This window comes from Ambystoma mexicanum, chromosome 10 (assembly GCF_040938575.1).
Source record: "Ambystoma mexicanum isolate Mex_15411 chromosome 10, UKY_AmexF1_1, whole genome shotgun sequence".
Classification (NCBI taxonomy): Eukaryota; Metazoa; Chordata; class Amphibia; order Caudata; family Ambystomatidae; genus Ambystoma; species Ambystoma mexicanum.
The window spans coordinates 1175835860-1175855980 of NC_090932.1; the positions used below are offsets into that span (position 1 = coordinate 1175835860).

A 20121-nucleotide genomic window follows, 5' to 3' on the forward strand; every position below is an offset into this window, starting at 1 on the left:
TACACCTCCACCTTTGGAGAGGCGGTCTTGTCTAGTAATGGAATAGCCAAGAGGTAGGGCGAGTGAGAGCGCCGGGCCAGAGGCCTCATGTAGGCAAGTTTCTGAGATCATAAGTAGATCTAGGTCTTGGGAGGTTAGGAGGTCGTGGATGTCTAGGGCATGGGCATTGACGGATCTAGCGTTAATCATGGCGCATTTCAGGTGGGGTTCAGCAGTGGCTGTGGGGGAGCTCGTGATGAGAGGTGGTGGTATGGAGGGGCTAGGTGCATCGAGCGTGTTGTGGGCAGTGCCCATCACAGGTCTTACAGGGAGCGGTTCATTTTCATGGGTGGTGGACACAGGTGGCATGGCATTTGTCACAATAGAATTCAAAATGGTGGTAGAAGATTTGCACAACACAGATTTTACACTGGGGGGCACATTTACATGGGTGGTGGACACAGGTGGCATGGCATTTGGCACAATAGAATTCAAGATGGTGGTAGAAGATTTGCACAACACAGATTTTACACTGGGGGGCACATTTTCATGGGTGGTGGACACAGGTGGCATGGCATTTGGCACAATAGATTTCAAAATGGTGGTAGAAGATTTGCACAACACAGATTTTACACTGGGGGGCACATTTTCATGGGTGGTGGACACAGGTGGCATGGCATTTGGCACAATAGATTTCAAAATGGTGGTAGAAGATTTGCACAACACAGATTTTACACTGGGGGGCACATTTTCATGGGTGGTGGACACAGGTGGCATAGCATTTGGCACAATAGAATTCAACATGGTGGTAGAAGATTTGCACAACACAGATTTTACACTGGGGGTGGTGGTGGGCGCAGGATTAATTGTATTTGTAATGTGGGTATGACAGTTGTGATGTGGGTAATGTACTTTGTTGGTTGCTGTAATTGTAATATCGTTGGAGGATACAGCCTTCAAGGTTGTGCGCTGGAGTCTGACCTTATCAGCACATGTAGGAGTTTTTGCAGTACGCGAGCATAGCCGTGTATTACGGGTGCTCATGGGGTGGGGTGCGAGCTACGGCTGCTTCTTGAGTACGGGTGCGCAGCCTGAGAAGTCTTAAGGCGAGACATGGTTCAGAGAGAAGCTTGCTAGAATAGTGCTTCTTACCTTGTAGGTGCTGCAAGGGCATTGGGCAGACGGCAGACGAGCAGCGAAGAGCTGCAAAGAGCACCGGAGGCCTTTCCTTACGGCCTTCCCTGCTCGGCTTTGCCTCTCGGCCCTCTCCCCCTCCATTTAAAGCAGGAGGTTAGGGGCGGGCGGGGTGAGGCAGCGAATCGGGACACGGGTCCGCGGCGGTGATTCCTGAAGCACATTTTGTTGATTGTGCTGCCATGGAGACGGGGGCCATCTTGTCTGGGGCTTCGGTGCACGCGGCCTGCAGCGTGGGTGGAAGGGAACACGCGGCCGCTCCGAAGTGGATCAGAGCAGCTGATCGGGCACACAGCTGGTCGGGGATGCTTCGTGCTCGCAGTGGAGCTGCAAAGAGCACGGGGAGGCCTTTCCTTACGGCCTTCCCTGCTCGGCTTCGCCTCTCGGCCCTCTCCCCCTCCATTTAAAGCAGGAGGGGAGGGGCGGGCGGGGTGAGGCAGCGAATCGGGACACGGGCCCGCGGCGGTGATTCCTGAAGCACATTTTGTTGATTGTGCTGCCATGGAGACAGGGGCCATCTTGTCTGGGGCTTCGGTGCACGCGGCCTGCAGCGTGGGTGGAAGGGAACACGCGGCCGCTCCGAAGTGGATCAGAGCAGCTGATCGGGCACACAGCTGGTCGGGGATGCTTCGTGCTCGCAGCGGAGCTGCAAAGAGCACCGGAGGCATTTCCTTACGGCCTTCCCTGCTCGGCTTCGCCTCACGGCCCTCTCCCCCTCCATTTAAAGCAGGAGGGGCGGGTGGGGTGAGGCAGCGAATCGGGACACGGGCCTGCAGCGGTGATTCCTGAAGCACATTTTGTTGATTGTGCTGCCATGGAGACGGGGGCCATCTTGTCTGGGGCTTCGGTGCACGCGGCCTGCAGCGTGGGTGGAAGGGAACACGCGGCCGCTTCGAAGTGGATCAGAGCAGCTGATCGGGCACACAGCTGGTCGGGGATGCTTCGTGCTCGCAGCGGAGCTGCAAAGAGCACCGGAGGCCTTTCCTTACGGCCTTCCCTGCTCGGCTTCGCCTCTCGGCCCTCTCCCCCTCCATTTAAAGCAGGAGGGGAGGGGCGGACGGGGTGAGGCAGCGAATCGGGACACGGGCCCGCGGCGGTGATTCCTGAAGCACATTTTGTTGATTGTGCTGCCATGGAGACGGGGGCCATCTTGTCTGGGGCTTCGGTGCACGCGGCCTGCAGCGTGGGTGGAAGGGAACACGCGGCCGCTCCGAAGTGGATCAGAGCAGCTGATCGGGCACACAGCTGGTCGGGGATGCTTCGTGCTCGCAGCGGAGCTGCAAAGAGCACCGGAGGCCTTTCCTTACGGCCTTCCCTGCTCGGCTTCACCTCTCGGCCCTCTCCCCCTCCATTTAAAGCAGGAGGGGAGGGGCGGGCGGGGTGAGGCAGCGAATCGGGACACGGGCCCGCAGCGGTGATTCCTGAAGCACATTTTGTTGATTGTGCTGCCATGGAGACGGGGGCCATCTTGTCTGGGGCTTCGGTGCACGCGGCCTACAGCGTGGGTGGAAGGGAACACGCGGCCGCTCTGAAGTGGATCAGAGCAGCTGATCGGGCACACAGCTGGTCGGGGATGCTTCGTGCTCGCAGCGGAGCTGCAAAGAGCACCGGAGGCCTTTCCTTACGGCCTTCCCTGCTCGGCTTCGCCTCTCGGCCCTCTCCCCCTCAATTCAAAGCAGATGGGGAGGGGCGGGCGGGGTGAGGCAGCGAATCGGGACACGGGCCCGCGGCGGTGATTCCTGAAGCACATTTTGTTGATTGTGCTGCCATGGAGACGGGGGCCATCTTGTCTGGGGCTTCGGTGCACGCGGCCTGCAGCGTGGGTGGAAGGGAACACGCGGCCGCTCCGAAGTGGATCAGAGCAGCTGATCGGGCACACAGCTGGTCGGGGATGCTTCGTGCTCGCAGCGGAGCTGCAAAGAGCACCGGAGGCCTTTCCTTACGGCCTTCCCTGCTCGGCTTCGATTCAGACCTCCCCCTCCCAGAGTAGTACAAGAGGGGCTAGCAAAGGACAACCATGAATGGTGAAACAAAATGAGCCACCATGTTAGAACATAGGTGACCCTTTGGTGCATAGCCGAGGCTGTGACTATAGTCTACAGTAAAAACCAAAGTTGGTCGAACACGTCCACTGCCAGCAGGCATAACTATAGGGTTGTCATTGTGACTAAAAAGTCACATGAGTAGAGAGAAGGGGGATACTAGGTATCTCCTTAGCAATCCACATAAGGTGGTGTGCGCTAATCTCTCGTAGGTTAAGATTTTAGGAAGGATACCAAGTATCCTTCTATCCTAAAGAACATTTGTTTTTAAGTATAGTCAAAGAATATCAAAGGAGAACCCAAAGGGTTCCCAGCAACACTGGATATAGGGTGATGTGTGCTGCAAAAGTGTAACACATATGCCTTTAAGAGATATGGAGGAAAGCAAGACTCCATGCAATAAGGTGAAGCAAAAGAACAGAGTTCTCAAAAGTCAGAGCAAATAAGAATGAATGAGGGCAAAAAGGCTCCTCTCATTCAGGAGAGAAAGAAAAAGGTCCAGAAGTCCAGCAAAACGTGCTGGGTGTCTCACTAGGAGATGGGATTAAGCATAAAACTGATAAATCTGCCCAACAACGGCCAACTATGAGTTAGCCGGGGAGGTGGAGGAATGACCTCCAGCTAAGAGCTGGAGGTCATTCAGCCACTTTACTGGCAGAAATCGCTGGTATTACAGGTGCTGATAATACCGCCACCTGTAATACTGTCAAAATCTGCCATGGAGTCCAATGGGAATCCTATCATGGGGATTTATACCGGCTACCACCACTCGTAATCTGCAGGACATTCCACCCGACCGGGTGGCGGCATCAGTTAATCCGTTTGTAGGTATTCTGGCTGATTTACTACTAGAACACCAGAAAACTTGTAATGAGCCCCATAGTTTCCCTACCGCACTTCACTGTAAGGTGATGTGTGCAGGAAAACTAACCAGAGACCTTTACTTTGGAGAACATAGTTCTCCTGCACTGATAGCCATAGGCACGGATAAGTGCCCCCAAAACAAATGTTATTAGCAAGGCGAATGAAGTTAAAAAGACTTTACTGGCCTCTGAAGTTCAGAAGAAGGTCAACATAATAGCAAAAAGATGGGTGTCCCACTGACGCCAATGGAGGAAAAGCAGTAGAAATTAATTATTTCCTAACACCATCTAAGAGGAATGCTGCACAGAGGGTGTATTTGTATTTATTTCGTTTATATAGCGTTTTACTCCAAAACGCTGCACATTTTAACAACTTGATGCATATAACAATTAACATTATAACTGTAACAGTAGAAGCAATTTACACTTGTGAATCGGACCAACAAAACAGTAAGTAGAGCAATTAAACTGAAGGGAAGAAGGACAGCAGTGCAGAGGACAGAGAGAGAGGGTGGGGAGGAGGAGGAGGAGGGAAACTGATGGGGAAAAAGGTGAGAATGGGGAGAAGGGGGAGGGAGATCGTGGTGAAAAGGAAAGGAGGGAGGGGGCAAAAAAGGGGAGGGGTTTCATGGCGGGGAATGGAAGAGGAGAGATTTAAGGGATGTACGGAATGAGGAAAAGGAAGAGGTAGAGCCGAGTGAGAGAGGTAAGGAGTTCAGGTGTAATGGGCACCTATTCATTTACAACCAAATTAAGTGACATACTCCTCTATGAGACAAAATGAATGATTGAAAATGCAGCCCAGAGGGACTGTCAGTGGGTCTAGAAGCATTAGTTCAAGCAAGCATATCACATCTTCATATTCTCTGTGGTGAAAGAAAAATCCAGCCGAGAAGGAAGATTAAGAAAAAGGATTGTGAAGGGCAAAACAAAATGCCATAGGGGTGGGGATTTAAAAAATATAACACGAGGATCAATGAAAGCAGTGAAAAAGTGAATAGAAAGGGGGATAGGAGGTGAAGTGCAAAGAGAGCTTCTACAATCATCCACATCAACTGTATAGTACCTTTTCGTGGTTCTTTTCCTGCTGTAACTCTACAAGTCTACATTTGTGCTCCTCTTTCAGGATATCCATGGCTGTGCTTTGGGCTTCCTTCTGTCGGTCCAGGGTAGATATCAACTCTCGTAAACGCAAAAACTCCAATTCCTTTTCGGATAGAATCTTTTCTAAACCAGAAATTTTCTTGCTTTGTTCCGACACTTGTGAGGTCAAAGCCACAATGTTCTGATTTAGCACTTCCTTCTGCTCAACAGCTTCTCTGGCTTGCATCTTTAAAGTAAAAACAATGTAAAACATGAGGCAACATGAATTGCACAAGCATGATCGTCCCTCTCCATCAACAATTATTGCATCCTTTCATCTCCTTTAAAGTAATTCCTTTAATCAGGTTAAATTACCTTTCTGATAACTCTGGTATTCTTATTCCTTGTGCTCCTACATCGAGAAGTACCTATACCACAGGCATTCCTCTAAAAAGCTTTGCTAATAATGACTGCTGTATCTTTCGGACTATGAGGTTCATAGTGCCACATGCTTGACTCACACACCCCCGCAGCCCCCATTACTAGTGCATCACAAACCACCACACCTTGTTCTGCAGAGGTTTCCCCTATATTCCAGCAGGATTAGATCAAGACATCTGCTTGAAGGGATGGAAGAGGAGGGATTGTGGTGGAGGTAGAGCGAGGACTAAGGGTACTTGAATTCGCAATAAGGTAATTTTTCCTTTTTCTGAAGTGCTTCTCTCCTTCCTTCTCAAACATTTAAGAACTAGAATATAAAATCCATAAAAACTGGGAGGGGATGAAAACATTTGCTGACTAGTACAGGACGTGCAAAACAACTTGGCCAGAAGACGTATCTCTTCATGAAGAAGAAGAATCCAAGGAATAATTCTTGCAAAAAGCAGGTGGGTTGGGCCATGCGGCTGCCGTTCAAGTTTCTGAGATAGGGGCACATGTTTGGGAAGCTACTGCTGCTGCCTATGCTCTAGTAGAGCATGTGAAGCCTCTAAAGCACAGGAATTACTTAAAATCAATGGGGTTAAGGTAAGCTGGAAACAGTACATTTAGCTAAAGTACCCTGCAAGATCAACAGGGGTACTAAAAATATATGAGATTATAAATATCCTGTTGTAAAGCGCTCTGCTGCTCTTGAGCTAGGTTTGCAATATAAGCAATAAAATAAAAAATAAAGATCTGAAGGTTTGTTTCTCTGGAGGTAAAAAGCTTGACACTCTTCCATTTTCCAAAATGTCCTCACACTAGAACGATTGTGATCTTCCTTAGAAATTGTTTCGCCCTCTCAGGGAAATGTACAAATCTCTACATTTATTTTCGATCTGATCAGGACAGTGTGCTGAAGTTGACCCAAACCGCCCGTGGTGGCTGTTTTTTGAGGAGCATGACAGCTGTAACGTGGGAGAACACTGCCTAGGCCTGATTGCATGCAACCCCCTCTAGGTGTCAGGAGCCATGTAGGCATGCCACCAACAACAACGGTGGTGATCCTATGACAAGGGGCCTGCTGTGGTGAGGTGGAGTGTCCAAAGCTAAGGGGATTCGAGGAGGCACTCTGGTGCAGGTCAGAGTTTCCAGACTGGTTTGCCTTATTTTGTACGTTTTTTTCTTGCACTCTGAGATGATCAGGGTTTGGGGCATGGATCAATCCCATTCATTGGGTAATCCTCGCCATTTATTCCCACATAGGAAAGGAGGCACACACACATCAGGAGGAGGTGGAACAATCAATAGTGACCAGTACAGTTGCAGTCACAACTGGGAACAGGCTCAGAGTGACTGTTGAGATCGATTTCCAAAATACACACTGGGGTGGATTTTGGAAAGCCAACCTTTTATGGTGAACAGGAAAGAAACTAGCTGTTTTCCGAGTGATAGTCATTTAGGTAGGTCGGAGCTTCTTCGTAGATGCATTTGTGAAGAGCTTTGATGGGCAACCAGTGGGCATCACCTCTGTTGGCAGAGATGTGGTCGCTGCGTTTTAGTCCAAGGGCAGCTCAAAGGGCTTTGTTTTGTAGAAGTGGCAATTTGGATAGGTTAGAGGCTGATGTGCCCAGGAGGAGCGCATTGCAATAGTCCAGTTTGGATGGTATTAGCACTTGTGCAAGTGTCAGGGAGTTATGAGGTGATAGGGATTATCTACTGAGAGATATGAGTCTGGAGGTGTAAGCCATGGAGGAAGATAGCGTGTTAATCTGTTTGGACATTGACAGCTCGGCATACAGGTAAACTCCCAGTGTTTTCACCGGTTTTAGGACAAGGATGGCTATGCCATCAATGTAATGGAAGAGTATCTGCTGTCAAGTGCTTTTAGTCGAGAGGAGGAGCCCACAATGAGGAGATCCGTTTTGTCATCATTTAGACAGAGGCTGTGTAGCCATCTAGTTTTGTTGATTGTGGTGGTGTTCTGAGTGTAATGGCCAGTGATGGGGATGAGGACTTGGGTGTCATCAACACAGTTTGTGTATGTGATACCCATTGAATCTAAGAGGTCAAAGAGGGGTTTAGTATAAGAATTGTATAGTGTGGGCGAGAGGCAGGAGCCTTGGGGGACTCAGAGTGGCACATGGATGTGGTTGGCTGCCTCTTCGCTGATGAAGACTCTGGTGGTCTGATCAGATAGGAAGGACTGGATCCAGGACGTGGCTGCAGGTGAGAAGTGAAAATTGTGGCAGATGTTTTGGCACAGTTTTTCATAGTCAACTAGTTCGAAGGCAGCAGACAAATCTGGACGCAGTAGAATGCTTAGATTTCCGGAGTCACGCATGCTGTCCATCTCGATTTTTAGGTCCAGAAGGCCAGTTTCTGTGCTGTGTTTGGGGCGAAAACCAGATTGTCTGAAGCCAAGGAGGTGGTTGAGTTTGCTACACAATCTATTATCTTAAAAAGGAAAAGGACTGTGGTAATAGGTCGATAGTTGGTAGGAATGAGTGGGTCAAGTGTGGGTTTCTTGAGGAGGGGGTGATCCACGCTGCTTTGATGTTTGATGCTTTGATGTTTGCTGGAACAAGGTTGGTGGTGAAGGATGCGTTAATGAAATCAGTGATGATGGGTGTGAGCGTGTACACATAGTTTACAAAGTGCACAGGACAGGTGTCGCCTTTACAATTAGTAGGTTTTAGGGCGAGGATGGTGGGCAGCACCTGTTCTTGTGATACCTTGTTGAATTTGAATGGGGCACATTTTAGGGTTTTACGTTGTTCAGGCGGTGGTCGGGAGCTCTCCAAAGGGGACAGGGGACATGTCATGTTGGAAGAGGGTGGTTGTGGTTGAATGGCTGTGCTTGCCAAAATTGGCTGTGCCTGACGTATATAAGTATTGGGGTGGGTTCAGGATTGTTTGGGTACGGTGGGAGTTGTGGGACCAGACAAGCTGTGAGGAGCCAGTGCTAGTACCAAATCTGTTAAGTTTGTGGGTGCCTAGAGAGGGTACAGTGGAGGGGTGGTAGGTGGTCATTGACATGGAGGTTTCTGGTTCTAAGTCTTGAGAAGCGTGTGAGTCCTATGCAGGCTTTAGTATTAGAAGTGTGTCAGGACTATGATGATGGGTGCGTGGGTGCCTCCTAATGACACCTGGGCATGCGCGTTGTATGTGGGTTCAGTGGACTTTGTGGGCACTGTGGTGGAAGTGGGCTTGGCGGGCACTGTGGAGGAAGTGGGCTTGGTGGGTGCAACAGGGGCTGTGGACTTGGCGGGTGCAACAGGGGTAGTGGGTTCTGGGGGCACTGTGGAGGAAGTGGGCTTGGCAGGCACTGTGGAGGAAATAGGCTTGGCGGACACTGTGGAGGCAATGGGCTTGGCGGGCACTGTGGAGGAAATGGTCTTGGTGGGTACAATGAGGGCAGTGGACTTGGCAGGTGCATCGGGGTCAGTGGACTGGTGGGTGCAACGGGGCAGTGGACTTGGCGGGTGCAATAGGGCAGTGGGTTTGGCGGGCACTGTGGAGGAAGTGTCCTTGGTGGGTATAACGGGGGCAGTGGGTTTGGTGGGCACTGTGGAGGGGCAGTAGGTCAGGAGGAAACAAGCAGAGGACATCAAAGGGTACAAGGTCCTCTCTTTGTGGAAGACGTATTGAGGGCAGATGGGCATGTCCAGAAGGTCTGTGTACCACATCCTCTTGGCCCAATCCGGGGCAATTAGGATGATGGATTTCCCAAACTTTCTCAACCTCCTGATCACATGAGGAATGACGGGGACTGAAGGAAATGCGAACAGGAGTGAAAACTCCCAGTCCACTATGAATGCATCCCCTAGAGCTCCTCTTGGAGGATATTCCCTGGAGCAGTACAGTTCGCACTTCCGGTTGACACTGGTTGTGAACAGATCAACTTGAGGGCTCCCCAAGGGGTGAAGATCTCTTGAAGGACTTCCTGAGCTAGGATCCACTCGTGGGAGACTGTGCTCTGCCTGCTCAGAGCATCCGATGCTGTGTTCTCTCTGGCCAGGTGAACTGCTGATGGAGAGATTCCTTCTTGAATTGTCCAGGAACAAAGCTGCATTGCCTTTCTGCACAGTGGTACAGTGGTAGTGACCTTACGCCACCTCTCTTGTTCAGGTAGTACAAGGCCACTGTGTTGCAAGTCATTATCAGGACATTCTTTCCCCGCAAAGAGGGCAGAAAAGCTTTCAGCGCTAGTCTGATTTCACTCGAATCCAAAAGGTTGATGTGTAGTGTTGCACTCCGATGGAGACCAACGACCACTGATTGACAGATCGTTGGCGCGGGCTCCGCACCCCGTGATCGAGGCGTCTGTCACTACTATTAACTGCGGCCATAGCTGCCGAAAAGGTTCTCCTTTCAGAATGGTGTCCTCGCAGGCCCACCACAGAAGGTCCTGTGGGACTCTGCTCGAATCCTGAAGGAGGTCTGGCATCCTGCCTGAGAATTGGGACCATTGAGTCCTGAGAGCCCATTGAAGGGATCTCATTCTCAGACGGGCCTCTGGCACCAGAAAAATGCAGGATGCCATGAGGCCGAGTAATCTCAAAAAAGTTGAAGGCCGGAAGACGCTGGGCACTCTGAAACTTGGTAAACAACTGCAAAATGTGTTGAGGCCTTACCTCGGGTAGGAAGGCTTTTCCCAAGGATGCATCCAAGACCGCTCCAATGAACTGGAGTCTCTGAGATGGTATCATGTGGGACTTCTTAAGCCCAGTCTGTGAACAGAGTGGCAGGTGATACTGAGATGTTCCTGGGCCTTTTTCGAGTGAACGTACCCTGATCAGCGAATCGTCCAGGTAGGAGTAGATGTGAATTCCCCCTCTCCTGAGACTTGCTGCCACCACCGCCATTAACTTGGTGAAAACCCTCAGGCGGAGGTCTGTCCGAATAGCAGAACTCGGAAGTGATAATGAGAACCGCCAACGGCAAACTTCAGGTACTTCCTGTGCTTGTGATGAATTGGCAAATAAAAGTAATCATCCTGAAGGTCTAATGATACCATCCAATCCTGGAGTTGGAGGGCCTGAAGGATCTGAGAAAGTGTGACCACCTTGAACTTATCCTTCCTGAGGAACTGTTTCAAGTATCTCAAGTCCAAGATAGGTCTCAGTCCTCTGTCATTCTTGGTGATTAGGACATAGGAAGAATACCACCCTGTGTTCCTCTCCATCACTGGTACTGGTTCTATAGCACCTTTCTCTAGCAGGGTCAAAATGTCCTGCAACAGGAATTGATCTGGAACATTTAGCGAATGGCTTCCCAGTGGATGATCCCCAGGTCTCTGTATAAAGGGGAGGCAGTAACCCTGGGCTACTGTTTCCAGGGCCCATGCATTCGAAGTAATACGTTGCCATTCTTTCAGATGATATGACAGTCTGCCTCCCACCGGGGTATCGTGAGTCAAGACCTCTGAGTAGTTTTGAGGTGGCTGAAGTAGCAGCTGATGGTAAAGATGCTGCTGCTTGGGCGGGCTTTGCACCTCTCCCTCGTCCACAACGAGGGAATCTTTTTGTCCTCTTTGACCAGCCTGTCCCCTCGCTCTTCCAACTGAGGAGAAGTAGCGAAAAGACCTACTCCTCCAAGATGATCCGTTGGGGTGAAAAGACTGTGGCTGCCTGATGGTGGCACCCAAGGACTTGGCTGCCGCCTTTGAGGTCTGCAGCTTTTCAAGGTTTTTCGTCAGCCTTATTACTGAATAAATGGGAGCCGTCAAAGGGCATGTTAAGGAGTCTGGATTGTACATCAGATGCAAATCCTGACTTCCTCAACTACACGAATATGCGTATGACAGTGCTTGCCACCATGGCCCTGCTGATGTTGTCAGCAGTGTCTAGACCTGATTGCAGAGGCTCACACATGGCCTCCTTGCCATCCCTTATAGGTTCATGAAGCCATCTCTCGCCTCACCTTCAGGGATGTGATCAGCCGCCATCGCTAAACAGTCCCAGTGGGTGAGTGTGAACTTTGCAAGGGCACATGTAGAATTAACAGACTTTAAAGCCATGCTGCTAGCCAAAATGACTTTCTTTGCCCATGAGTCAACGTGTTTATCATCCCTATCCGAGTGTATCGTTGGGTACGCAGCTTGCTTAGAGGCAGATGTAGCTGCTTGCACTACTAGACTTTCCGGAGTCTGATGTATTGGCAGGTAGCCAGGGTTGCTACTGGATGGCCTGTATTTTTTTGTCACATTTTTATTTACTGCAGGGCTGGACTCTGCAGCCTCCCAGTTTGCTGCAACTCTTTTTTGGAGTGCCACATGAAATGGTAGATGGGGTCATATTTAGGACCTTTGTCTAATATGTCTGTAAGGTGTTCTTGCTCAAATGAAGTAGCTGGTCTACTCCATCCTAGGAATTCTACCACTCTGGACATTAGACTTCTGTATGATGCATTCACATGATCAGCCGGGTCTGGTTTCCCAAAATCTAGCTCTGGGGAGATATCTATCCCACTAGTTATCTGTAGGGTGTCATGTAGCTGCCTAACCCTGGTCTCCTCTGAAATGAAGCATTCAGGGACATTATTTTTCATATGAATACTAGGGGTATCCAATTGAAGACCACACAGAGGGGTTTCATCTGATGTTTCATAGCCCTCATATACTGATGTTAAGGACCTGAAAAAAATATTTTTAGGTAGAGGTTTAAAAACCTTTTTCTGACTTTTTTGAGGCAATGGCGTCGACAAATGTACAGTCAGCGTGAATGCTTATTGTATCAGCGTCGATGTTATCGACGGTGTCTACGTCAGTGGCATCGATGGAATCAGCGATTTGACCTTGCACTTTTGCTTCGAGAGACTCTGCCCTCGACTCAACGGGTTCTTCGATGATTTCTCGTCTCATCGAGTTGTCAGACTCTCGAGAAGTCTTAGTCCTATGACCCGGGCTCGAGGGCACGCAGGGTTTTGCCTTGGCCTTATGCTTGTCATCGACCGTAGCATGCCACTTTTCTTATCTTTCGAGGAGGACGAGGCCTGTTCCTCGAAGATTTTAAACATTTTCTTCCTTAAGAGTTCCCACTCATCTTTGGAGGAGGATTTAGCCAGGCAGACTACGCTCCTTTCTTCTGAGGAAGACTAAGAGTAAGAAGGTGATGTATGCCTTCTCTTCGATTTTTTTGATGATGACGAGGAGTGTCTGCTCCTTGAGTGGGATCGTTTTTTTGAACTTTTTTCTATGAGAAGAATCTCTACTCGTGGGATGACCCAAATTTCGAAGGAGGGGACGGGGACTTGTGGACAATCCTACCCACTGATAGTTAAGCTTTAGACTCATTTATGGCCTTAACTGTCATCGACTGGGAGGATCGTCAGTCAGCGGTTACATGTTCGAGATACATATTTTATGCGGGTCCATGATGGACATTTTGGTGCCACATTTTAGGCACTTTTTGAAGCCTGTCTTCTGAGTATTCAGAGCTAAAGACGAGGTCATTCTCGAAACGTTTTCGTAGAAAACTGAAGCGCGCTTCATTCGTGGAAAAGCAGAGCTGAAGCCAACAGGCGCTAAGCATGGTATATGTACTCGACGATGATGTCAGCCGAAATGGAGGCCCTCCAGGGACATTGGGTCGACTGTCTTGACGCACAGCGCCCTCTGCAGAGAGAATTTATTTTCCAAAACAGCTGAAGTTGGAAACAACGATACCATAAGATGAGGAATACTCGGGAGGACACATTCCATTCGAAGGACTGGTGCCTGGGGCCAAGAGCATCCACCATGATGGAGGTACCAGGCAGGGGCATAGCAGCACATGTGCCCCAGTACAATGCTTTTTGTTTTCAATCAGTGCTGCTTTGCATCGTACTCCAGTGCTGTCACCATAGCATGGAATGATGTATACGTATGGTGGAATGGGGACAGGGCATATAAGTAATCTGGTGTAGGACCAGTATTCTGAATTTCTGTTTTATCTACTTGTTTGCAATGTCCAGTTCAAGAATTGGTCTCAATTCTTCTTTGTCTTTCTTACATACTAGAAAACACTGGAGGTCGATCCTTTTTCCTCACTTTGGTGGTTTTTGATTAGCACAATAGTGACCTCCTGGATCAGCCGATCCAGGTGATGGGAAGTTGGACATGTTTGTAATGAACGTTGGGTATAAAATATGTACATCTGAATCTGTATCCACAACTTAGAATGTTCAAACCCCCATTTATTTACTATGCTGTTTTATCAGGAAATACATCTCCACCTGCTTTGGTGCTGAGAAGGGTGGGGACAGGAGAAGGATTTAGATTGCCTGTTGTCAGCTAGCCGCTTCTTATTCCTCGTTGGTAATTTTTCAAGAGGTATGATGGCCTCTAGGTCCAATGGTACTATCGTTTTTGCTAGAGGATGGATGAACAGGATGGTGGAAACCCCTGACCTTTCATAGTCCATTCTACTTAACAAGGACCTTCAATTCTCTTCCATCCATAAACAAACCCTCCCTGTCAGGAGGCATACAGTTATGACTGCTGATGCTCTCGTATTGTCACCTGCATTTGGGCCTCCTTGGCCCTCTCCATCTCTTGTAGCTGGGATGACAGCTGGTGCACCTTCTCTTGTAGTTTGGATCCTTCTGCAGTTTTATCTTCCACTTTGCTCTGCGACTCCTCCAGGCGCTTAGAAAAACGAGAGAAAACAAATAACCACCAGTCTTTAGTGTCAAGAATCTGTGATTTAATTCAGAATACAAATTGCATACTTAAACCGCTGAAAAAGGCCAAAGAGCATTGGCAAACAGAGGTGCATGTTCTTCTATTCCAGTCATATGCTTAGGCATATCTCTCAACAAATTCAGGTTTTCAACTGTGAGAGGGGAACAACAAGGCCACAGTGGCAAGGATAGTCACAGAAAGAACATCAAAAAGATATACTAACTCTGGAAAAGCCTGTATAAAAGCAATCCTGGATGGAACACAAAGGGAGATGCAAAGCTGAGCAGAATACACTATGGTAAGAAGGTGACGCCACAAAGCAGCGGATATGCATATGCACCATCACCCATGTCTTAACATTGACCACTGTAGAAACATTGTATGGTTTGCTAAGAAGTGCCATTCTACCTGCCCGGAGCAACAAAAAATGTAGGATGCATTGTGGAAACCGTGCAATCCACTCTGCGTCCCCATGTTTGATATGCTAACATAAAAATGCCGAAGGAACAAATGGCAATCCCAACTGCTGGATCGCAGGTGAAATGGAGAGGCGTATGTGTTTTACATACAATGCCATGGGCTTTTCCTTCATGGGAGAGAGAAAACGCAAGAGCACAGACCAGAAATCAGAACCGGACCAATAAAAATGCATATATAAATTCAAAGCTGCCCCTGTCTTCACAGCCCCCTTTAAGCTTGCATAAGCAAGTACTACCAACTAGGAACATGTCAAGCAGTGTGGAAGTGCAAAAAATAACTATGCCAGGAAAAAGGCGCACGGAGAACAATATCGACAAGTGCTCACAGACAGGCAACAGCCTAGACAAACCCAAATGTTAACTATCTGGATTAGAAGCAATCTAAACTAATATGCTCACACAGACTAGTATGGAAGAACCACACATGCTAATTACAGATTGGGACAAATAACTGGGATATAAAATTGACACACTGTCACTTAGCTCTTGAAATACTTCAGGACGAGGTAAACAATACCAGTGAAAGATCTAAAGAAGTGGAAAAGTGAATATCGACTATAAAGAATGTTGCTAACACAAGTGAAGATTCAATCCAAAAACTAAAGGAGATCATCACACAACATCCGAACCACATGTTTGGATACAGGGTTTTGATGAGAACTCAAAAATGTGTCCAACAAAGACATACCTAAAAGTGCTATTCCCGGATAACCGTTAAGTAGCAACTTTGTCAGTCAACAAAACCAACAAAACAGCAGGTAGGAAATTGCACCCAGATGAACTGTCCAGACCCAATTTGGTAAGGATTTTGCACTTCCATGAGAACATTAAGCTGTTGGCTGCTGCAAGGGAAGCAAATACACTAGCACTGAGCGGTAATTGGATCTCTGCTCACCTGAAACACAAAAATGAAGAAGACGCTTTAGTTAGAAACCAGTTACTTACCTGTAACTCTAGTTCTCCAGCTTTGATATCTTTCATAGATTCACAAGATTTGAATATTCCCATCATCAGGCATGGCATCCTCGGCAATCATTTAAAAGCAACTACAACTAGAAAATGGCATCGCATTGCATAGCATACCCTCCTAATTTCCGTCCATTTTCCCCTAAGCCATTGAGGTGGGTGAGCTCTAAAATCCACCACAGAGGCCATCTCTAGAATCTTTAAGCACAATGTGCCTGAGTTTATCAACAGCAGAAGTGGGTGGGCCACATGTGAACATATGAAAGATACCAGCACTGGAGAATTAAAAGTAACGTGTAAAGTTGGTTCTGATGGATAACTGCACACACTGCAGATTATTTGTTTTTGAAATGTCCAGTTGCCAGACTGCTACCTTGGAAACTTTAAATCATACTTACATAGTGCCGTATGTTGCCATTCACACCCACGGAATCATGTGGGTGTCTCATGCCACCAAACGGAAGACACAGCACCTTGGTTTTAAATGGTGTGGCCCACCCTGAGCCCAATGGCTCCTTGCATACCTCTCACCACTGGTGGACTGTGAATATGTAGGCATGATTGAGTGGCGGAGAGCAGGTGTTAAAGAATCTGGTGAGAAGTGTAACAGGGCCAGGGTCATGGACCCAGGGACACCTCTCAACCTTGGGTAGGCAGCATAGTAGGGACGGGTGCAAACCTTGCACCCACCACTAGCCAGTGGCTATTGATATTTGATATGATATGATGTCATTTATAACGCACCCGTTCACAAGTGTTTCTAGGTGCGACAAATTGGATTTGACACTTGACAGGTAAGAAATGGTGTGCTGTGTGTATGAATAGAATTGAGGTGCTAAGGGACTGTGTAGGGCTGGTTAGTAGCTTTAATTGGTGCCCCATGTACTAGGGTATTGCTAGAGCCGGTCCTACCCGAGTGGCGGTGCAAGATTTGAGTGGGACCCCAGTCCCCAACTCCCTGACGTGTTCACTGTTGGATGAGAATCTTGATACCGCTGTCTCTTTCACAATGCCCATCAGTCTCTATCCTTCTGGCCAGGTTTTTCACTTTTCTTTTGCATGACTACTTCTCCAAGAAGCCCTCAAGCAACGACAGAGAAGACTCAAGAGCAAAGCTGGCAGAGCAAAATAACTGCAACGGAGCGCCAGGTCAAAACAGTACAGAGTACACGATATAAAGACTCTATCTCAGCACCAGTAGACAGGATAACACCTAAGAAAGAGAAACAACCTTATCGGATCTGGAATGCTAACGTGGCACCAATTAACTTTTTCCCACAGAGGGACTAACACCAGAGTCCCAACAGGTGGGGGAAGAGGGAGGCCTAATAATACTATTTACCGAGGGAGTCACAGAGAAGAGTAGGTTGGGCTACAAAAGCCAGACATTGATGAAAGGTGTTCAGGAGAGGTTAGAAGTGGAGTTGGTGGACCAAGAGACAAGGTGATGGAAAGCAAACAGTGGAGAAGAGTGGTAAAGCGACTGTTGCGGTGGAGTGAGTGCAGGTAACGTATTATCAAAGAGAGAGAGTGGTACCAATTGAGTGTAGTGTTGTGAAGTGCGTAAAAGGTGTCCATGAGAGACGGATAGAGGGTGAGAAAAAGGTGAGAGGAAGGGTACAGGGCTAGAGAGAGAGTGAGTGGAGTGTGTGAGTAACAGTGTAAGTGGTGAGAGAGAGTAACAGTAGAGTGGTGGGAGAGCGAAGGTAGTAGAAGTAGTGGGAAGGGTGGAGAGTAGAGGGGGAAAGCTAACAGGAGTAGCCGCCAGCTAAGCAGGGATGTCATTTGGGGGTTGCCAGGGGTCGCAGCTGTGACCCCTGAGGTCTCCCTTGCTACCCCTAAAAAAAAAGTGTTTCTTTTTTTTCGTTTTCTTCATTATTTTTAATGGAAGCTCCTGGGCTGTTGCCAATGCCATGTGGCTCTTTGTTTCTGTAGTGGATGGTTTTCTTGATCAGGCCTCTTAATTCCACAAGTGTAAAATTTTGAGCAGTGATCCTAAATAAGAAAGACTAGGAATAACAAATAATGTGTCTTTCTGGAATTCTATACAATAATTGCTAGACTCATTAAATGTTTATTTCAGGCATACTTCTGGGGTGAGTCACTGATTTAGTCTGTTCTTAAAAACTTCAAATTCATAACGAAGACAAAGACTTCCAAAAAGCATTTAGGCCCTGATTCATGCAATTATTTGCGTGTAAAACAGGGATGTGGGTGCCATTCTGTCCACAAATCCCTGTTTGGCAAATGGGGATTTGCGGGCAGAATGGCACGCAAATCCCTGTTTTAAACGCAAATAATGCCATGAATTAGGGCCTATGTATTTTGCTTTTCCCAAGTTGCAGATATAGCATGTTTTGTTCTGCTGTTGTCTCAGTTACAATCATTACAAGACATTCCACCTGTGTGTCCTTGGACACTTGACAACATCCTTGTGCCTAAAAGCTTGTGTACAGTGTACAAATGGTTGACCATAGAACACAAAGTGGCCCTAGATTTCATTGGGCCACAATTAATGCTTTGTTATACAGTGTCTATCTTTCCTATCTCCCTGACATGCTGTTCAGGATGTTTGTTTGCATGAATGAGGTAACAAGTGCCCAGAGTACAGGATGCCGTGTGAGTGCGTGAGTGCGCTGCTTTCCCTTCTAAATTCTTTAGTACACAGTTATGAACCCTCCCAACGGTAAGGATTCTGCCAACCTCTGAAGCTTGAAAAGCACTTTGCACCAGACCTACAGATGAACTGGCCTACTATTAAATATATATAAGTTACCAGTTTAATGGTATCCACTACAGAGTATAATTTGTTTTCTTTTATCTGAACATTCAGACATGTAATTGCTAATTTTACTATAGACGGTAAGATAGCTATAGCTGGTAAAATACCTCAGAGGGTTCAGAGCTTGCTGCTGCAATGTGTGTGTGTGTGTGTGTGTGTGATCTGCAGGTTGCAGGTTCGAATCCTGGCAAGGCCAGCTCAGCCTTTTATCTGAGGTTAATAAATGAGTACCAACACAGGTTGGGTGATACTGTATGTAAAACAGAGGGGGTCTGGGAAAGTCTCTACCAGCATGAACACAGCCCATTGACTTGTGCTTGGGTGGACGGCCCCTGGGAGAGTCTCAGCCAAGTCTTTAGCTCACTGTTCTTTTCACAAAGAAGAGATTTCCCCGCATATCAGTCTTTGTCCTGCCGAGGGGCAGTCCAGCACCCAAATGCTAGGAGCAGCATCTAGGACATTGCAGGGTTAGAGAAGCCTGGATTCAGGTGGAGGGAGTCCACGGGTTGGTTGAGAGAGCTATAGGGACCACTTAGCCGGACTCACTCCAAGTCTTCCCATCTTCCCAATATACTTACTGGTGAAATCAAATAAAACCTTAAAACCCATTACTCTACTTTCGGTCTGTCTGTAATGCCATCTGTGACAGGAGGCAACATATCTGTCAGCACCAATGTTAACCACAAGGTATATAATTTGCTCTTTTAAAGAATAATTTCTCCTCTGAAGATTCTTGTCTTTGAACAATTCTCCTCGCAATGCCTACGCATTTAGGAAGGATAGGTCTCAGATGCACCATATGAATAGATCTGCTTAGCTGAAGATGTGCTGCACCACATACATCCCAAACTGAGCCTCTGCTCTTGATTCTTATTCCAGTCTACAGTGCTTTGCAAATGTATGGAAAGTCAACTATGTATTTGCCCTGCAGTTTCTCTCAGTCACTACGCTCAGAAAAGTAGTCATAGCTGCGTGACCTCTTGTAGAATGAAGCACAGTTTCTTCAGGATGTCTTGTGTGCAGAGCTTGAGCATAACCTGATGCATGTGACAATTCATCCAGAAATGGTCTGTTTGGTCATAGCCACTCCACTGGATGCATGCCAAAACTCAATTAACAGTTGTCGGACCATCCTGTATTTTGTAAAACATAGCAATGTAATGGCTTATGGCCTCTAGGAGTCTAAGCTTTTCAATCTCTCATCTGCCATAATCAGATGTGGCTGAGGGGGAAAACCAGACTTGTTAGGTAAGAGTTTCATAACAATTATACATTTTCCTGACCTCTGTCAATCTCAGAACGTTTTGCTTTACTGGTGGATTATTTGTCCTTCTAGCTCTGTGAGTGGGAACCTTTTTCCACACTCACAGATTTTTTATGGGTGTCATTTTTAAGACTCTCCATAGTGTCTTTTAAAAGTTATCCTCTTTGACAACCTTTTGGCATTACGTGCGTATTGTTGCTGGGTTGCCCTAGGGGCTCCCCTTAACTTTCTCTGGCTAACCTTGAAAACTACAGTTCCCAAGGGTAGAAAGGATCTTTGGATCCCTTTTAGATTTTATTAGGTGATATCAGAACCCCCCAAATTATGTGGCGTGCTGGGGAGATACTGAGTCTCCCTTTTCCCATTTCACATTTAACATTTATG

General features: G+C 47.6%; 1 protein-coding gene across 1 annotated transcript in view; it reads right to left on the reverse strand.

Annotated features, from left to right (window-relative positions):
* The window catches only part of LOC138492142 (trichohyalin-like), a 782601-nt gene that overhangs the window by 413646 nt on the left and 348834 nt on the right, over positions 1–20121 (reverse strand). The window contains exons 14-15 of the mRNA XM_069619133.1: positions 14085–14210; positions 5145–5408 (exon numbers count right to left, since the gene is read on the reverse strand). Coding sequence (XP_069475234.1) covers positions 5145–5408; positions 14085–14210 — 390 coding nt within the window. The remainder of the gene's footprint in view (positions 1–5144; positions 5409–14084; positions 14211–20121) is intronic.